The sequence below is a fragment of the Saimiri boliviensis genome, chromosome 16 (genome assembly GCF_048565385.1).
Source record: "Saimiri boliviensis isolate mSaiBol1 chromosome 16, mSaiBol1.pri, whole genome shotgun sequence".
Taxonomy (NCBI): domain Eukaryota; kingdom Metazoa; phylum Chordata; class Mammalia; order Primates; family Cebidae; genus Saimiri; species Saimiri boliviensis.
The window spans coordinates 71695704-71716777 of NC_133464.1; the positions used below are offsets into that span (position 1 = coordinate 71695704).

Below are 21074 nucleotides of genomic sequence, written 5' to 3' on the forward strand. Positions count from 1 at the left end.
TATGGCCACACATGAGATGTTTTTTAATTAGACCATCAGAATTAGAAGAAAAAAGGAGTAGTTTATGCAGTGAGTTAATTTTTAAAATACTTAATTCCAGTCCTGAACATACTCTTAAATATGCATATATAAATTATATATGAAATATATACGTAATACACATACTCTCACACACACACACACACACACACTCATACACACACACTCACACACACACACACACTCCTCTCCTGATTTTTCATACTAGAACATTAAATAAGCAGTCACTTGTCTCTATATTTTTAGTACTTATGTTAGCCAACTTCAACATCTTTGATGTTACTTTCATTTCATGTATTTTAATTATATCCAAGGATCACAACTTAAATTTTTTAAAATTTCCATCTATAAGCATCTTAATGTAGCAACATATCCAGAAAACAACTAATTATCTTCCTTGTGCTATAAGAAGGGTAGAAACAGTCTTCCAAAAAGAGATCAGATTGCATCTTTGATTGAATCTTTGAAAAACTATAATTGTAATTATCTTTGATTTTGCTATTTCTTTTGGTGGATTGAGAAGGTAATTTCTTGAATACTTTTACAAAGTAAGCCATTAATTTAAATTGATGCATTGAAAACACATAGGTAAAAATGGATTTCCTAGCTAATTAGTTATCATATTAGTATACATTCTTGAGACTTAAAATTGAGTTGTTCCTTGAAATCTGTCCTTGTTTTTTTAAAAATACTATATCATTATTTAATTAACTTTATATAGCAATGAAGAGAATTTAGTATTTTAAGAAGAAATTAACGAGAAATTTTGTTGAAAATGTATTCCTTGATCATTGTAATGAAACATGACACAATGATCTTTGATAATATAATTGATTTTAAAATCAAATCTTATCCTGTTTTAAAAAAAATCAGATTCCCTAGAATTTTGCACTATAACTTGTGCACAGCTTCTTTATCTGAAATTATTTAAATGTGCCATTTTCTTATTTTCAAAGATTCTCCTCCTTTGAAGCTTCTTTATTCAACTCATTATCTCCTCAATCTTTGTCAGTAGGATTCTATCCTACTAATCTTTCTTCAGTTAAGATCACACTGGAGTATCAACTTTACTTGGCTTCTTCTTATAAAGGGAACATGGATGAAAAAATGGAGCTGTGTCACCTATTCATTAATAACTTGAGTTCAGAAATAAAGAAATTACACTCCTGTGTAGCATAACGAAGGAAACAAATATTTATCTTAGCAGCAATTTACAGTGGTCCAGCTTCCAAGATTGCTACTGGCATTTCCTTCTTACTGTTTGAACAATTACAGATCCACTGATGACTTTTAAATTCTTACTAAATAAATTAAACTCCAGGACACAATTTTAAGATGCCTCTTACAAAAGATACATAACAACATTTTGGAATTATGAATAAGTCAGCTAAAATTCAATTCAACAAATAGTTTTTGAGCAGCTATTGTGCTGGATATTTGCCTAGGTGTTGGGAGTAAATAGGAAAACAACCTTGAGAAAATCTCTTCGTTCATAGAGCTTAACTATAACGGATGTTTCCAAAATTTCAGTTTGGCTTTTCTAAAGAAATATTGATTTAGATATTTCATTAACTCATTTTTGGTTCTTAAATTCCTTAGGTGCGCTTTCTTTTGAAGTTACCACACCTTAAAAACCTGGCTTTGTTTTGTGGTCAATATCCCTTGGCCTTATATATCAAATATTATGGCATAAAATATTTATGAGTAAAAAGACTGCTTTTATTTTCATTATTTTGGATTGTTCTAGGCTGGTTTAGTTTTGGTAATCACGTACACTAACAATTTCTGAACAAGCCAAAAAAAAAAAAAAACGCTCTAAAAAATAAGCGAAAAATGGTTGCATTCCACTATTGAAGGCTATTACAGTATGAGTTAAATGTACTGAACTTATTTTTCTTACTCCTTTGTGAAACAGTCTTAATTAACTAATGTAGTAAGCAGCTTTCTAACCTTCAAAATGATTTTCTGTGTTAGCAAAATCATTTTGCAAGTCAAATGCAACACTAGTTTAACTTTTGCATTTGAAGGACTGTTTAACTATTAACTGGTTAATTTTGTATTATTCTCATATAGAAGGTAAGTACTCAAATTCTTTTCCTCATAAAACCTGGCACTCAGCATCTTAAAGGTAGGTACACATTTAATATTTTCTTATATTCACTCCTATGCCCACTAGATAAAAAATATAAGGTACCGAGTGATTTTAAAATTTAAATGAAAAACTTTAATAAGGAAAAAGTAATAAGATAATATCAGTATGATAAAGTGGGATCCACACCAGTTATGAGAGAAACACAAATGTGTACATGATGTAGGATTTACAAAGTGTAGCCACATATATTATTTTGTGTAATCATAGTTTATAACAACCAACAAATAGATCAGTTTAAAAGCTAAAGGACTTGAAAGTAATTTTAGTAGCACATAGATAGACTGTTGTCTAATTTGAAGACAATGGGAAATGTTTAAAACTGATTTCATAAAGCCCGAAACCACTTTGACATTTGAGTTGAGCAACACCGAATGTTGAAATAAATGTCCTTTTCTGGTAAATTTAAAGGACTCCTTTAACATGATAATTTGTCTTCTAAAATAATGTCCCAGGACCCACAAAAACAAAAGTCAAAATTGAAGGTGAACCTGAATTCAGACTGATTAAAGAAGGTGAAACAATAACTGAAGTGATCCATGGAGGTGCGTTTCGTATGTTTCCTGGTGCTGACTAGCTTCACTGCAATTATTTTGAAATAGTGTTGGTTTAGAAATATTGAACATCTGATATTTTCTCTTTGTTCTTACTTTATATAAATTGTGGGAATTATTTTCTCAGCTATGAGTTCTTATTAGCTGGTCAGAAATAAAATATAGTTAGCTTTTAATGGATCTGAACGGAATTAATTTAACTATTAAATCACCCAACAAAACTATCATGATTTTTGCATATGCAAGTGAGGTTTGTTGCATAAAATTGTAACACTAATGTCAGTATAAAGGGAAATATTAGACTTAGAAACAGTAGGAAAAATGACCATTGTGTAAGTCTCTAATAAGCCACCCCACTACTAGGATTTATGATAGGAGTCCCATTCCAATGATATATAACTCCCTGGACTCTCACTAAGTATTCATTCCACAGCCAGAAAACAAGTATAACATGGAGAGTTAGAATGTCAAATGGCCCTCTCACTCAACCAATATTTAGGACATAGCTGTTATGTATGGATCCCTATCGATCTGAAGTTATTTGAGATATGTTCTAAAAATGTTTACGACTGAATCCTAAATGGTAATATTTTTAGAAATGTAGTTAATCATTACAATGTCTAGCTTATGAATGCATAGCCACTATATGAGGGTAAATCAAATGTATTTGTATTCCACTACTTTCAGAGCCAGTTATTAAGAAATACACCAAAATCATTGATGGAGTGCCTGTGGAAATAACTGAAAAAGAGACACGAGAAGAACGAATCATTACAGGTAGCCACTAATTCCCACTAGTTCCATACATGGATCTCTGCCCAGATTATAAAGATCAAATTATAGTTAATCACCAAATATGTTTCATTAAAGAAAAACGTCATTTTCATGGTGATTACTAAAGTTACTTCATATTTTGGCAGAAATAATATTATTCTAAATATGTAATCTATGTTTTACTCTGAATTGAAAATTTGTAGACAAATCCAAAAGCATTTGTTTTTATTACATGTATGCATCCATGCATGTAATTTGATATACCATTGATATGATATACCATCTTCACTTTACTGTTCATTAATAAGTTAGAGGATTCTAGAAGAAAAACCATTTCCTCTTTTGAGCTTCCATTAATCTTAAGGTCTACACATCTACGTGCCAAAATAGAAGCAAGTTTATGCAAAGCTATTGATCAATAATTTTAGTAAAGCTGTGCATCTGACTTCCAAATTAGCAGTCCAGTTGGCCTAAAGTAGCCTAAAATTAGCCTAAAATTCTTAGTTAAGCTATTATTTAAGTATTTGTTCAAACAATTTGTGAGCAAGTATCACTTGTGCCACCTATTTCTGGAAATAAAGTTTTACTGGAACACAGTCATGCCCATCCATTTATCTATGTCTAAGGCTGCTTTCACACTGAAGTATCAGAGTTGAACAATTGCAACACAGACTACATGGCCCATAAGCGTAAAATACTTACTCTCTATCACTCCACAGAAGAAGTTTGCCTACTTCTGTTTTAGACCTTTTTCATTGTCTCTCTCATAGGTCCTGAAATAAAATACACCAGGATTTCTACTGGAGGTGGAGAAACAGAAGAAACTCTGAAGAAATTGTTGCAAGAAGGTCAGCATTTCTAGAAAAATAAGAAAGTGACTTTACCTAAGCTATCTGTATCCAAGTCTAAAATAATCTGTGAGGCATTCTACATGTTTTCTACTCTATCTCATCCTATTGTTCACTTCCATACCAACAAGAAAAAAGCACAAAAATAAGGAATTAAGCATAAGTGGCAGTTGTATGTTTATACAGTATTTTGTTTGACAACTTTATAAGAAAATTAGTAAGTCAGAAAATGGTACTAAAGGCTGGGAAAGAACTGAATGCTGGACTAGAATTCATTATTGGGCAGATGTCACTATTTATCAGGTCAGGTCTGCTGTCTTTATTTTGTTATATAAATCAATTTCTGCTATAAACATGTATCCTCTCAGAGGTCACCAAGGTCACCAAATTCATTGAAGGTGGTGATGATCATTTATTTGAAGAGGACGAAATTAAAAGACTGCTTCAGGGAGGTTAGTAAAAGGACAACAAAACTAACCCCCTTAACAGGTTCTGGTGACTGAGTTCAACTTTTTAAAGACTGAGCAAGCAGGTTTTTCTTTTAATTAGGTTTAAAAAAAGACAACATCTGCTCTTGTCTTAATAGCTGGATTGGTTCAGAGGTAACTAATAGTGACAAAGCAATGATTACTAGTTTAAACAGTCTTTAAAAAGTTCTATGGTATAAAGCTTGGGGAGCAATGAATATTTTTTTTTGCTTTGATTCAGATAATTTTAAGGACATTTTAAGTATGTTAAAGGGGAATAATTGTTAAATTGCTAGTTGTTAAACAAGCCCAAATTTAATATACTTTTTATATTTAAAAAATTATATTCACTGCCCCCATAACAGCAATCAAGGCATGTCTTTAAATTTTGTGCATAGATATAGTCAAAAACAGTGCATTTAGTAACTTTCTTTTCCAAAACTATATTCTTGGGAATGAGTATCTGTTTCTTCTAACAGATTGAATGATAATCTATACCTGAAGATATAAATTATTTTGCATATAAAATTAATCTTAATCGTTTATGGAATGTTCTCTGTCTGTGGCATTAAATGGACCTTAAGAACAAAGAAAAAAGAATTCAAAATCTTACACAAACTCTACATAGTAATTATTCAAAGATGTTGTATTTGTATATATGTATATACATATATATATAATTTGGATTACTGGTATTGGAATAAACAAATTTATACTTCATTTTTTAACAAGGAAAGTATTAAGCTGAAAAATTATTTTTGTGAAAAAAGTATTTAAATTCTTTAGAAAAACCAAATAGGCTCCTTGAAATATACTATTAATTGAAAAGCATAACTGAAGTTCGATGTTCATCCAAAACAGTGTCCAGATGGCTTTTCAGCTTATAATTTTAAAAATTGTATTACTATGTCCAAGAAAATGTAAGTTATCTTGGGACTTTCTATGTTTTTAGCAATTATTGTTTCTATATTCTGTAGTTGAATAAATGTAAAATCTCTTAAATAGTATTTAGAAATTCATCAATGATAGTTTAAAATTGTTTTAATTCAACCAATGATTGAATTTTCCCTCAATAGAAATATATATGTCTGAAAAACACAAGTTTCCTCCCAGAATGCCAAGAGTACATAGCACATCAGAGCCATAAGGGAACCAAAGATTCGCGTAAAATCTAACAAAGAATTCACTATCTACCCTCAAATGCCCTACTGTCTGCTAGGAAAAAAATCGAAGGATTTCAGGGAAGAGACAAACACATTATGAAGATTAAATTGGATTCTTTTTTTTTTTCTTTTAGTCCTTGCCATAGTAAGCAGCTTTGTAGAATGGTAGTGCTTTTTAGGGAATCAATAAATTAGTAGCTGCATCTGTTTATATTGCTTTAATTTATTTAGGCTTAAATTTCAGGTAAGTATGTTTTCTTCTTATTTGATAAGCCCCTGTTATTGAAGCCACTATGAACAATCCAGTTAAATACTAAAGAATTGTTTCAGCCAAGAAAAGATATAACTGCTACAAGTTAAGAATATGACATTCAATTTTTAATTAATGGACTCCTTTCTTAGCTCTTGTCTCTGTTCATTCCAGAGGTTTATTCTTTTTGTTCCCAGTGTCTGATATCTCTACACATCTGTAAGACATCAGTTTTCACAATGCCACATAAATTATTGTGGCATTATGAAAAAACATAAAAGCATAAGTTTTTATCAAACCATTTCCAAGGTTTTGCTTTTTGTAGGAAAGAAACTAGATGCAGTAGAGTTACTAGTACCAGCAATAATTGAATATGCTTGTTTTCTTTTTTCTAGCTATCTAAAACCATCAGGTTATTACTAAGTCACAAGTGTCCCCTCATCTAGATCCTGAGACATTGATAAAAGAAGCTGATAAAGATTTCATTATGCAAGAATATTTTTTTCAAGGTCTGGCCAATTAATACATATCTGAACCATGATCTTCATCTCAATAAGTTCTATCTAAAACTCAATTTTTTATCTAAACAGTTCATATTGTACACATTGTGGTAGATGTAGTACATTTTTGTACTTTTAATAATTTGAGTGTATTTCTCAACTATTAAGTCATGACTATTAACATGGCTAAGAGGTTCCTTGAGTACTGATGTTGTGATTTGTCACTGATACCCTTTCAAGATCTTAACTGAAAATAATTCTCACTAAATGCATAGAATTTTTTGTGCTCACCTTAGAACTATGCATTCTGAACCACCCAAGCAATTAAAGGAGAATAACAGTCTATGTCAAAAGGAACAAAAACAAAAAAGTCATTTTGGAAGGTTTTGGCAAATCTGTCAATATGACAGGTTAAGATTTGCAAACTCTATATAGAATAGTAGATCAGGTTGTAAGTCTGCATTCAATATGAGCTCCAACTCAATCCCAGACCAGCTGATTCTTTTGTTTCTTGTTTCCTTCTTCTGAAAGTGAGAATAGTAATGTTACCTACAGTGTACATGAGTTAACATATGACAAGCTCTTAGAACAATGTTCAGCACAGAGTAAGCTGTCATCAATTATTACTCTCAGAATCATCAATTGACATTAACATAGTCAATTAAGTAATGTTCAACTTTAAATTTTGATAGTCATAGCCATGGACACATACAAAAAAAAAAAAAAAACCAAACAAGTAAGCAAATAAAATGTCCAAATAATTGAGCTGAGCACTTTGCATGTTTTAGAAAACATGATGTCGAGTGGTTCTTTCATGCTAAGCTATTCAGGTAATTGGTTTATCTTACCACATTTTGCTGCTCTAAATATGATCTAGTATAACTCTCATTTATGTTGACATAACAGAGAGCTGCTGAGAGCAAACCTGTTTGCTACACAATAATCAAGCTGTTTTTTCAAAATGTTTGTTTGACACATTGAACGTTTTTTATTCTGGAATATTATCATAGCAAAAACTGATTAATTGGATGCTATAAAATTATGAAAGGAAATCTGAGCACACTTACTTGTTTTGAAAAGGAATATGGTAAATACTTCTATGATCCAGTTTTAAATTATACAATTAATTGCTATCTGAAATTTAGTAAGTCCACTATGAACAATGCACCTACTCACCAATTAAAGGTTGGATCTGTCTGTTCTTAACAATCTTTTAGAAGTCATTATTTTGTTACCAAATAAACCTGAAGTTAAGAAATATTTATATTTACATCTATTTTATCTATTTGAGAATATTTCATAATTCAGACTTGGCTGTTTCACACAGACTTCTCTCCATTTTCCAATATAGTAAGATTTTTCTATAGTTCTATATTTTACTCTAGTATTAATGTGGCTTTATAAATGATTATATGCCTTATATTTTGGGGAAAAAGACGTGAAATATTCTAAGTAGACAGAAACAGAATATAAAATTTTTTTGAATTTTTTTTTTAATGTGCTTACTGTCATATAGACAAAACCGTTCATGGTGATAGTTTCATTGCTTATTTTTTATAGGATTTCAGAGAATTGAAAAAATATACATAATAGAAAAAACTGACTTCGTGTTGAGTATAGATGATACATATAAAAGAAGTCAAAATTGGTAGGAAAAAATTTAAAAGATAAGTAGAAAAATCAAGCCACTATGGAAACCATATTTACTTTTTGATCCTAAATGCCCAAAAACTGAGTGAAAATGTGAATTTAGGTCTACCAGGTAGTCTTGTCAATGAACCAAAAGAAAAACAGGAGAATACAGAAACACATTACAAATATAACAACACAAAACAGCATAGTTTTGAAATACTTGCAGTTCTTAAACATAAAAGCTTTTATTAGTTAATTTTTTAAAAGGCTCTCATAGGATTAACACTGAATCAGGTTGGGGGGGGGTAGAATTAGGGCGATGGCATATCTTCCTGAATAGCTTATTATAACATTTCTAGAGTCATTAGGTCAATGCTATTTTGTTGTCCTCATATACAATAAAGCAATCACAAATTGATTTTAGTGAGAATTTTACAGAGGCATACATTACAACCAGGTATGACTGCAAAGATGGGTGACTAACTCTTGGAAGATACTTGTGCTAAACCTTATACGACCTTCATCATAAGGTAATATTTTTTACAAAACGGCTGAAAAAAATCACGAAAGTCATTTACTAGGCAAAAATAGCACATTATTTTGGGCTCCAAAATCCATAATGAAACAATGTGCTTTGCAATTAAGAAACATTCATTGTGATATATGGAAAACACTGTCCTTTGTCAATGTGAAACTCTCAGAATCATAAAGTTTACTATTAAAAAAGTCTTCATGTTTAAGTGATGTTTATTCAAAATTTTAAGCTTTTCCGTTTAACCATGGTCTCCTGCCTGATTTTAGCCATAATTGCAAAGTATTTCTAATTATAACAATTTAATTTTAGACACACCTGTGAGGAAGTTACAAGCCAACAAAAGAGTTCAAGGTAAGTGTATTGGCTATAGTAATGTGTGTACATGGCCTCTTTTGCTATACAAAGAGAAATCAAAGAATAGGAAATTCTTTTAAAGTATTTTATTGAACCTTGTTGTCAATCAGAGAGAAAAGTTAGCCAGTTTCGATGCTAAGTATTTTGATAACAATCAGAAAATAAATTTCTCATGTTCTATACTATCAGTAGACTCTAATAACAAATATTAAGGGAAAGGCCAATATAATTCTGCAAGCTGGTAGGCATATTGAACCCTTGAGATAGACTCAAGTGAATAATCTTCAAATATATATACATATATATAATTTATGTATATAAATTAGAGTCCAAAATTATATGTACATATAATTTTGCGTGCATAAAGTTAAGTATACATATAATTTTGCATACATAAGTGCTAAGTCAAAAAGAAATTTTTGACTATCAGAGATAGACAAATGTAGATTGCAGGTGGATCTGAATCCTTAAAAATGTTATTACCTGCAATGATGCTACAGTTTGAGACATAAGTAAACAAGAAATGTATACATACAAAAAACCGTCACTTTAGCTATTTACAAAATGTTCATTTAAATATGTAGATTATATATGTATATATCACATATGCATTACATTTATTTTATAATCACACTATGTGCATTTTCTATCCCACCACTTAAGGTATCTTACATTCTGATACATTGAGAGAGCAAGAATTTCCCTTGTGAAACCTAGAGTAAATTACAAGCTTGGAATTACAAGTTTGGAATTTCTGTGATAATTACATACTAACAGTCAAAAGAAGATGCAATGCCTATCAATGCACTATAAGAACATCTTACCTGAAGCCAATCCAATGTGTAGACCTTTGAAAGTAAAAGATCAACTGCACAAATTTTTTAGCTAAATAATGTATCAGTAAATCTATGTAAATATCCAAATCTGCACAAATTTTCTAAGGAATTAAAAATATTAAATTTCAAATTATTATGTGTATATACTTTTGACCAAAATATAATATTTGCTTCACGGTAAGCTGAGGATACTATCAAGAAAACATAATCTAAAGTTTATTACAATGAAAATAATGACCTCTGATAGATATAAAGAGAATGAAATATTCTTAAATTTTAAAATTTTCTCACACTTAACAATCTCTACATTCTCCTTTCTTTCTAATTAGGATCTAGAAGACGATCAAGGGAAGGTCATTATCAGTGAAAATCCAGCCACCAGACAAAAAAAGCTTATACAACCCTTAGTCAATAACCTGATCTTAGAAAATTGTAAGAGCCATGTTGACTTCAGGAACTGAAGCATCAGTGCCAAGAAGCAATCATCAAATAATTCTGAACACAAATTTATTTCTTTTTTTTTTTTCTGAATGAGAAAATGAGGGAAATTGTGGAGTTAGTCTCCTGTGGTAAAGGAACTGAAGGAAATTACATGCTTTTTCATCTTGACGTTAAAAGTTCTGGCTAACTTTGGATTCCATCAGAGAAAATCCTTGTAACCAAATTCATTACAATTCAAATAGAAGAGTGGTGAAGTGTTATTACCTTGAGAAGACCGAGCCTTGTATGTATGCTATGGATACATAAAGTGCATGCAAGCAGTTACCTTTCCATGGGAAACTAAGTTATAAAAATAGGTGCTCAGTATACAACAAAACATTTTACATGGAAAGGCTTTGCACATTTCTATAAGAGTGAATTTACTGGTAAACTATGTTATTTTTTTACAACTAATTTTGTACTCTCAGAATGTTTGTTGTATGCTTCTTGCAGTGCATACTTTTTAATCTCAAACATTTCAATGAAACCATTTTCAAGTATAAAGATACTTCAAATCAGGTAATTTAGAAAAACTCAAGATTAAAGTTAAAAAGTGGTTTGGATTTGGGAACAGAACCTTATACCTCTTTTATTGTAACAAGTACTCATTAAAGGAAATTGAATAAAATTAGTGTTTCTTGGGGTTTTTTTTTTTTTAACTTTTAAGTTCAGGGGTGTATAGCCATGTGTAGGACATGAGGTTTGTTGCATAGGTGAACATGTGTCATGTGGGGTTTTGTAAAGATTATGTTATATAAAAAATTAGACAATGAAGCAATAATTAAACATCAGCTGAATACTTAATATAACCCTAGGACTGTGCTGAGTCATGAGGATTCAAAAGATGAATCAGGCACATTTACTGTCCTCAAAATGTAAGGAAATGAGTAACCAAATATCCTCAATACACCATGGGCTATAATAGTATCATAAATAGCACTATTGAAGCATGGATGCATCAATTCGTTATTCCTGGGCTAGGCACTGGGGAGCCACAGAGATGCTCTTAACTTATTTGAAGTAACAGAGTCCACTGCATGGCAAAGAAGAAGAAAATATTTGTTTGCTAGTACTAATGCAAGACTGACTTGATCAACTCAAACCTCAACAAGTATCATTCTCACTTAAACCAACTGACATACGAGCCTTCTGGAAACAGAATCCTTACTGATGAGAGACTGAGCGGTGAGAGTGAAATAGAATTATACCCTGCGTTAGAAAGAAGTCATTGGGAGACTGTAAAACCTAGGAAAGCCAAACTGAAGACATCAGGTTTAGCCATGAATGCCCACCTGGGATCAGAGAAAATCGGGCTCAGCGCAAAGGACCTAGAAAGGGGCTTGGATAGCTGAAAAATTCTTGTTTGATTAGTGATTAGGGTGAGGAAGTGGGGTATAAAATTCTGGGAGTGTCATTTGCTAAAGAAGTGCTGGATAGCTTTGGTTTTTGAGAATGCTTTCTCATTTGGGAGAGTAGAGAGATTTATTTCTACCATTTAGAGACCCTGCCAGAAAAGAAAATCCCCTGCTCACTCTGAACCCATGGAGAGAATCTCAGCTGCAAAGGGTGTCGCTGTGATCTTCCCAAGATGATTCAAAAGAGGTGGTTAAGTAGAAATAGATGATACTGGTAGAATAGACAAAAATATCATCAGCATTGATGGCTACTCTAAACAGGTACCATGTGTTCAGGATGCCAGAGAAGATATCCAGTTAATTGCACAGAAAGGACAACAAATAGGTCCAATCAGCCACCTTCAAGATTTTCATTTGAAAATAAGCCAAATGCTTTGAAGCTGGGCTTTCAACATGATATTTCAGGACCATAAGACTGATGTTGAGGTCTTCTTAGACTGCTAAGGCACCAGATTCTTTTTTCACCATAGAAGAAAAAGGGCTCTGCTTTTTACCATGGAAGAAAACTCAGCATTGGCTATGCACACACATAAGTCCAGCCTATCTTTCTGGTGAAAGACAGTCTTTCAAGTGACACATGTAACGTGTTTACAAATAAAACCTAAAGAGAAAAAATATTAATAAGAATAAATTAAATAGTAATATAAATCAAAAGAAGTAAGATTGAAAACATAAGAAAATAAAGAACAATAATTTAAAACCCTAAAATCAGGATTAAAAATAATCACTAAATATTAATTCTATTCAGAAACTTTCTAAAAGTTGAAGAGGCATTGTAGTATGTGATTTTTCACACAATAATTAATCCTTTAACAATTTTGAAGAGATTTATTATCTCCAGTTTTGTGTGGGAAAAAAAATTGAGGATCAACAATTTACATAACTTTTCTTTCTTCTTTTGCCTTGTACTAAAATCGTGATATTGATCAACTTACCACCAACCATTACCCAACAAGTACAAACATGAAATAGCAAACAAATTTGTTGCAATGGTTATGACTCTTCTTACCTGATCTTAACTCATTTTTTTTCTCTGTAAGTGGCATGTTAACTTTTGTTTTGGGCACATTGAACTTAGACTTGTGGTCTTAGCAGAAATCTCTACAAAGCATTGTTTCTCAAGGTTAGAGCTATGACATTCTGCAGCAGAATCAACTAGGAGAACTTATTTTATAGTAAAGATTTCAGGGTCCATCCAAGACTTAGAAAAGAATCTTTTGGTCAAACTTCCCCTCTTATTTGTTTTTAACTTTTATTTTAGGTTTGGGAGTACATGTAAAGGTTACTTATATAGGTAAACTCATGTCATGGGGCTTTGTTGTACAGATTATTTCATCACCCATGTATTAATTCTAGTACTCAATAGACACTTTTTCTGTTCCTCTCTCTCCTCCCATCCATCCATGTCAAATAGACCCCAGAATCTACTCTTCCTTTCTTTATTTTCATGACTTCTCATCATTTAGCTACCACTTATGAGTATGTATGGTATTTGGTTTTCTGTTCTTGTGTTAGTTTGCTAAGGATGATAGCTTCCAGCTCCATTCAGGGTCCCACAAAATATATCCTCTCATTGTTTTTTATGGCCACATACTATTCCATGGTGTATGTGCCATATTTTCTTTATCCAATCTATCTTTGATAAATATTTAGGTTGGTTCCATGTATTTGCTATAGGAAAGAGTGCTGCAATGAACATTCACATGCAAATATGTGTCTTTACAGTAGAATGATTTGTATTCCTCTGGGTATATACTCGGTAATTACATTGTTGGGTCAAATGGTCATTTTCTTTTTAGTTCTTTGAGGAATCATCATACTACTTTCCACAATGGTTGGACTAATATACAATTCTACCAACAGTGTATCAAGATTCCCTTTTCTCTACAACCTCTCCAATGTCTGCTATTTTTTGACTTTTTAGAAATAGCCATTCTGACTGGTGTGAGATGATATCTCATTGTGGTTTTAATGTGTATTTTTCTAATGATCATTGCTATTGAGCTTTTTTTTATATTCTTATTGGCCACATGTATGTTTTCTTTTGAAAAATATCTGTTCAGATACTTTGCCCACTTTTTTATGAGGCTGTTTTTCTTTTGTAAATTTGCTTAAGTTCCTTTTAGATGCTAAATATTAGACCTTTGTCAGATGCATAGCTTGCAAATATTTTCTCCCATTCTGTAGGTTATTTGCTTACTCTGTTGATAGTTTCTTTTGCTGAGCAGAAGCCCTTATGTTTAATTAGATCACATAATGTTAATTTTTGCTTTTCTTGCAATTGCTTTTGGGTGTCTTTGTCATGAAATATTTCTTACTCTTATGTCCAGGATGGTATCACCTGGGTTGCCTTCCAGGGTTTTTATAGTTTGTAGTTTTACATTTAAGTCTTTAATTGATCTTGAGTTGATTTTTCTGTATGGTAGAAGGAAAGGGTTCAGCTTGAGTCTTCTGCTAGCCAGTTATCCCAGCACCATTTATTGAAAGGGGTCTTTTCTCCATTGCCTGTTTTTGTCCCATGGCCAACATCATACTGAATGGGCAAAAGCTGGAAGCATTTCCCTTGAGAATTGACACAAGACAAGGATGCCTTCTCTCACCACTCCTATTCAACATAGTATTGGTTGTCCTAGCCAGAGCAATCAGACAAGAAAAATAAATAAAGGACATCAGAATAGAAAGAGAGGAATCCAAACTATTCCTTTTGCCAACAACATGATTTTATGTCTAGAAAACCCCATAGTCTCAGTCCAAAAGCTCCTTCAGCTAATTTCAGCAAAGTTTCAAGACACAAAATCAACATACAAAAATCAACATACAAAAAATCAGAAGCATTCCTATACAGCAAAAATAACCAAGCCTTGAGGCAACTCAAGAAGGCAGCCCCATTCATGATTGGCACAAATAAATAAAATACATAGGAATACAGCTAACCAGAAAGGTGAACGATCTCTACAATAATAATTACAATACACCGCTCAAAAAAGTGAGAGATGACATAAACAAATAGAAAAAACATTCCATGCTCACGGATAGAAAGAAACAATATCATTAAAAGGGTCATACTGCCCAAGGCAGTTCACAGATTTAATGCTATTTCTATTAAACTACCAATGGCATGCTTCACTAAACTAGAAAAAACTATTTTAAAATTCATATGGAACCAAAAGACAACCTTCATAGCCAAGGCAATCCTAAGCAAAAAAAAAAAAAAAATCATGCTGGGAGAACAACATAACCAACATCAAACTGTATTACAGGGCTACGATAACCAAAACAACATGGTGCTGATACAGAAACAGGCATGTAGATCAATAGAACAGAATAAGGAGCCCAGAAATAAGATCATACACTTATGACCATCTGATCTTCAACAAAGCCCCTGTGATTCTTATAAATACTGAAGTTTTTGTTTTGTTGTTTGTTTGACTAGTTCTTTTAAAGTATAATTATATTACAATGAACTGAAAATACTTGTGTGCAATTTCATAAGTTTAGGCATATTATACACATGTGAAACCAACACTACACCAAGGCTTGTAAATATATTCATCATCACCAAAAGTTTGCTTATGACCTTTTTAATTCCTACCTTCCTACCCCTTCGTGCCCCAGTCCCAGGCAACCACAGATTTACTTTCTGTCACTACAGATAATTACATTTTCCAACTTCTATACAAATTGAGTCACACAGTATGCATGGTTTCTTTCTTGTCGATTTTACTTTCTCTTGGGTTAATATGTAATAGTGGAATGGCTGGATTATATAAAACATATATTGCAAACATTTTTTGGAAACTACCAGGTCATACTCCAAATTAGTTCTACTATTTTGCATTCCCATCAGAAATATGTGAAAGTTCCAGTTACTTTTGCTAACACTTAACATGGTCTGTCTTTTGAATTTAACCATTCTAATAGGTACATAATGTAATCTCATTGTGGTTTTAATTTACATTTCACTAATGCATGTTTTTGATGTGCTTATTTGACATTTGTGTATCTTTTATCTGGATATGTTTATGGGGTACATTTGCAATTCTGTAATATGCATAGATTGTATAGGAGTCAAGTTAGGGCTTTTAGGGCATTCATCACCCCAATAACACACATTGTACCCAGGAAGTGATTTCTTATCATCCTCCCCACATCTTCACCCTTCCAAGTGTCAATTAGCTATCATTACACTCTCTATATCCATATGTATACATTATTTAGCTCCCTATTAAATAAGAACAAACAATATTTGCCTTTACGCATCTGACTTGTTTCACTTAAGATAATGGCCTTCAGTTTCACCTATGTTACTGTATTTTTTATGGGATAAATAGTATTCCATTGCGTAGAAGTATTGCCACTTTTTGTCTAATCATCTGTTGGTGGACACTCAGTTGATTCCATGTCTTTGATATTGTTGATAGTGCTACACTAAACATACAAGTGCAGGTACCATTCTAATATATTTATTTATTTTCCTTTGGGTAGATACACCATAGCGGGATTGCTGGATTGAATGATAACTTTATTTTTAGTTCTTTGAGAAATTTCCATATCATTCTTCAGAGGATGTATTAACATTCCCACCAATAGTGTATTGGAGTCTATCTTTAGTGATCTGTTCAAATCTTTTGCCAAATATTAATTAGATTCATTTTTCAATTAATATTATTGAGTTTTGAGAGTTTCTTATGCATTTTGAATACAATTTATTTATCACATATATAAGGTAAAATGTTTTCTCCAGGCATGTGAATGTTCTTTTCATTCTCTTAACAGTATTTTCAAAACACTGAAGACAAATTAACCTCTTTGTTTTTTCATGGGTTGTGTTTTTGGTGTCAAAGAAATATTACATTTACAGAAAGTCACAAAAATGTTCTAATACATTTTCTTTCATAAGTGTTATTAGTTTTTTTTTTTACATTAAGTGTAATGTTAAAAAGAAGTGTTCATGTTTAAAGGAATGGTTCTTTTTTTCTATAGGTAGCCAATTACTCCAATTCTATTTTCTGTAAAAACTACTCTTTCCCTACTGATTTGCCTTTGCATATTTGTAAAAAAGGCCACATATTTGTGGATCTATTTCTGTTACTATCTATTATTTCTTTTTGTTCTTTTCATCTATTTGTGTATATTATTGCAAATGCCACACGGACTTGATTCCTATAGGCTTAAAATAAGTCATAAAATCAGAAGAATCTCCAATTTCGCTCATCCTTTTCAAAGTCATTTTGCTATTTTAATCTCCATAGAATTCTATGGCTATTTGAATTTCCATAGAATTTTTACATCAACTTGGCAATTTCTATTTAAAAATAAAAACTTTGCTGGCTTAATAATGTGGGTTGTATTGAATCTACAGATCAATTTGAGGGTAATTGAAATCTTTATAATATTTAGTCTACAAACCATCAACAAAATATATCTGTTAGTTTACATAGGGTCTTCCTTATTTTTTCACCAATGCTTTATTATTTTACGTTTACAGGTCTTCCATATCTTTTGTCAAGTTCTCCTTAAGTACTTAATATTTTTTGATAGAATTACAGCTGGCATTGTTTTCATTTCAATTTCTGATTGTTTACTTTTTGTATTTTCATCTTATACTCTGTAACCTTGTTAAATGCACTGATTTATTCTAGTATTTTTAAGATTATATAGTATTGCATACATAGATAGATAATCATACTGTTTGCAAATAAAGATAATATTACCTCTGTCTCTGTGATCTAAATGTTTTTTTATATTTTCATTTCTTATGTCACAGGTTGATGTTTGCTAGCAGAACAATATTGAGTAGAAGTGGTAAGAGTGGACGTGTTTAATCTTTGTAGTCCTAGAAGAAAGCATTCAGTCTTTCAACTTTAAGTCTGTTGTTTTCTTCCTTAAACATTTGGTAGAATTCACCAGTGAAGTTTTCTAGGCCTGGAATTGTCTTTGAGGGAAGGTTTCTAACTACAAACTCTCTTTATTTAATAAATAAAGGATTATGCTGATTAGCTATTTTTTCTTGAGTGAAATTTTGTAGTTTGTGTCTTTCAAAGAATGAAACTTGTATATTTCACACAATTGTCAAATTTGTTGTCACAGTACTGTTCAAAACATTCCATTATTATCCTTCAAATATCTTTAGTGATGTTACTGCTCTCATTCTTGAAACTGGTAATTTGTGTCTTCTCTCTCATTTCCCTAACCAATCTAGTAGGCCATCAATCAACTTGTTGATTTTGCTCAAAACACAACCTTTTGGTTTCATTAATTTTCTGTACCATGTTTCTGTTTTCTATTTTGCTGATTTCAACCATAATCTGGATCACTGGGTCTCTTCTGCTTAATTTGACTTCAATTTGATCTTTATTTTTTAGTTTCTAAACTGTGTGTGTGTTTTTTTGTGTCTCATGTCTCTACATAACTTTCTGAACATATGGAATATAATTATAGTAACTGTTTAGTGTCTTACACCAATTCTAACAATTGTGCCAGATCTGGATAAGTTTAGTTGGTTAATTTTTTCCCTTGTTTTGTATCATATTTTCCTGTTTCTTTTCAAGCCTGGTAATCTTTGGTTGCCAAACATTGTAAATTTTGCCTTGCTGAGTGCTGGATATTTTTGTACTTCTATAAATATTTTTGTACTTTGTTTTAAGATGTAGTTTGGTTATGGAAACAGTTTAATTCACTAGGGTCTTGCTTTTAAGATTTATTAAGCAGAGTAAGATATATGTATAATCTGAAGTTAATTATTCCCTGCCACTTAGGCACGACTCTTCTTAGAACTAGTCCAAATGCCCAGTGAATTATTAAGTTTCAAACTCTGGATTGTGGGAATAGGTGTTATTTTAGGCTATATATGAGAAACTGCTTTCTCTATTTCTTTCAGATGGTTCTTTCTCTGACCTTTACTAGTTTTCTGATACGTATGTGTTTATCAGTATCCTGCTGAATACTTAGGTGAACCCTCTGTGGATCTCCAGAGTTCTTTCTACAGCTCTGTTCTCTCTGGTCCCCTGTCCTACTCTATTTTCTTGATCTCTTTCAATGCTCAGCTCCACTTCAACTGCTAAGGTTCACCTCCATTTCCCCTTCTTGCACTGCAGCCTGGGAAAAGACAGAAAGCTGGGGGCAATCGCAGGGCTCATCTCACATTTCTTTTTATATCCAAAGAATCACTGTGATTCATTGTCTGATGCCCAGCATTTTGAAAACTGTTCTTTCCTTTTTCTTCCAGGTTCGAGCAATTCTTGAGCCTCAGCCACCCGAGCAGATGGAAATGCAGGTGCATGCCACCACACCTGGCTAATTGGTGTATTTTTAGGAGAGATGGGGGTTCACCACGTTGGCCAGTCTCAAACCCCTAACCTCAAGTGGTCTGCTCACCTCAGCCTCCCAAAGTGATGGAATGATAGGCGTAAGCCACTGCATCTGGCCCTGTTTTTTTAATTTATTTTTGTTCTTTTAAAATTGTTTTTGCCAAGAAAGCAAATATGGTCTCTGTTATTCTACTTTTCAAAAGTGCAATCCTCTGTCATAGCATTTAGTTATATTAACTTCACTTTATAATCATAAACTGTACTTTACATAGGAGCAGCCAACTAGAAAATGCTAAATATAAGAGAAACCAGACTGGAAAATGTTGATAAGACACTCACAGATCTATTATAGGTGGCAGAAAAAGAATCCAAGGTGAGCTATCTTACAGTCAGTATCATTGTTACACCATATGCATACATACTCAAACATATACCAGTTAATTATTTAAACATGGTAGCTGAATTGTATTTATTGAAATTTATTTTTATATTAATCTGAACATAAATCTTCAACAAAATACTAGCAAACCTAATCCAGCATCACATCAAAAAGCTAATGCATCATGATTAGGCCTATCAAATAGACTTTCGTCCTGGGATGCAAGATTCCTTGAACATATGCAAATCATTAAATGTGATTTCTCACATAAAATAAAAGCAAAAACCACAAAATTATCTCAATAAATGCAGAAAGACTTTCAATAAAATTCAGTATTTCTTCATGTTAAAAGCCCTCAACAAACTAGGCATGGAAACAACATACTTTAAAATTATAGGTGCTATCTATGAAAAACTCACAGCCAATATCAAACTGAATGGGCAAAAGCTGGAAGCATTCCCTTGCAAACTGGCACAAGACAAGGATGAAAAGTCTAGTGGTATCAGGAACACACGGGCATACACAAGACCTTTGGAGTGTCTTAACGAAGAGCCTGCCTTCTAGTCCTGTCCTCCTGCTGACTTCATCTCTTTTATTTTTCAGTTTTTCCTGAATCTGGCCTTTGCTCCCATCAGTGTGTTTTGGAGCCTTATGATTTGTTTTCTAGACTATAGCAAGTTTTCCAGCTGGACTTCCTACATAGAGTGTCTCTTGGTCTTATTTCACTTGTAAAAATTGAATTTGTAAAGTTTATTCTCTGAAGGTTTATCGCCGAGTTAAAAACGGGGAAACTGAGGCCAGCACAAGAAAATTAGATGCCAATTTCAATTTATTTAGCTCCCAGGTGAGGTTCTGTAGTCCAGGGGAGAGGGGCCAGGGAAGTCAGGCTGCTTCCTCTCAGGAGTGGGGCTTTATAGGGAGTGAAGGTGTTTGATTGGATTTGGAGAAACAGGATGTGGACAGCGGGAGCTGCTATTGGTAGGTAGGTGGGACTTCCGGCGAGCGGGCTAAGTGCTGAGTGCAGAGGGAATTTCCAAGGCGGGCTAGGTGCCAAGTGCAGAGGGGATTTCCAAGGTGGAGCTAGATGATTGGCATCCTAGTGCAGAGGGGATTTCCAAGTGGGGAGGGAGATGGGCGTGTCCAAACTCCCAGCGAGGCAACCAGCCTTACACAGTTCATTTTTATTTCTAAAACCCAGCTCTTATAATGTCACTCCATTGCTCAGTGACTTTGAACACTTTCGCTTAACTATAGAAGAAAGTCTACATTTCTATTCAGACATTTTAAATGCCTTTGGAAAATTAGTACTAACTTAACCTCACTCTAAGTGATGACAAATACCATCTATGCTGATGTAAATTGTATTATTTCCCATTTTCTAGTTGAGCT

The 21074-nt window shown here is 32.6% G+C and overlaps 1 protein-coding gene and 1 long non-coding RNA gene across 7 annotated transcripts in view; one reads left to right on the top strand and one right to left on the bottom strand.

Annotated features, from left to right (window-relative positions):
• Positions 1-11209, top strand: part of POSTN (periostin) — a 36594-nt gene extending 25385 nt beyond the window's left edge. For 2 of the 6 annotated variants that reach the window (XM_003934406.4, XM_003934404.4), the window contains 6 exons: positions 2644-2733; positions 3430-3519; positions 4287-4364; positions 4733-4816; positions 9221-9262; positions 10431-11209. In XM_003934406.4, coding sequence (XP_003934455.1) covers positions 2644-2733; positions 3430-3519; positions 4287-4364; positions 4733-4816; positions 9221-9262; positions 10431-10468 — 422 coding nt within the window. In that variant the 3' untranslated portion in view covers positions 10469-11209. The remainder of the gene's footprint in view (positions 1-2643; positions 2734-3429; positions 3520-4286; positions 4365-4732; positions 4817-9220; positions 9263-10430) is intronic. The other 4 variants (XM_010344956.3, XM_003934405.4, XM_003934407.4 and 1 more) reach the window with 3 other exon arrangements.
• Positions 1-21074, bottom strand: part of LOC141581658 (uncharacterized) — a 772188-nt gene that overhangs the window by 319182 nt on the left and 431932 nt on the right. The window lies entirely within an intron of this gene.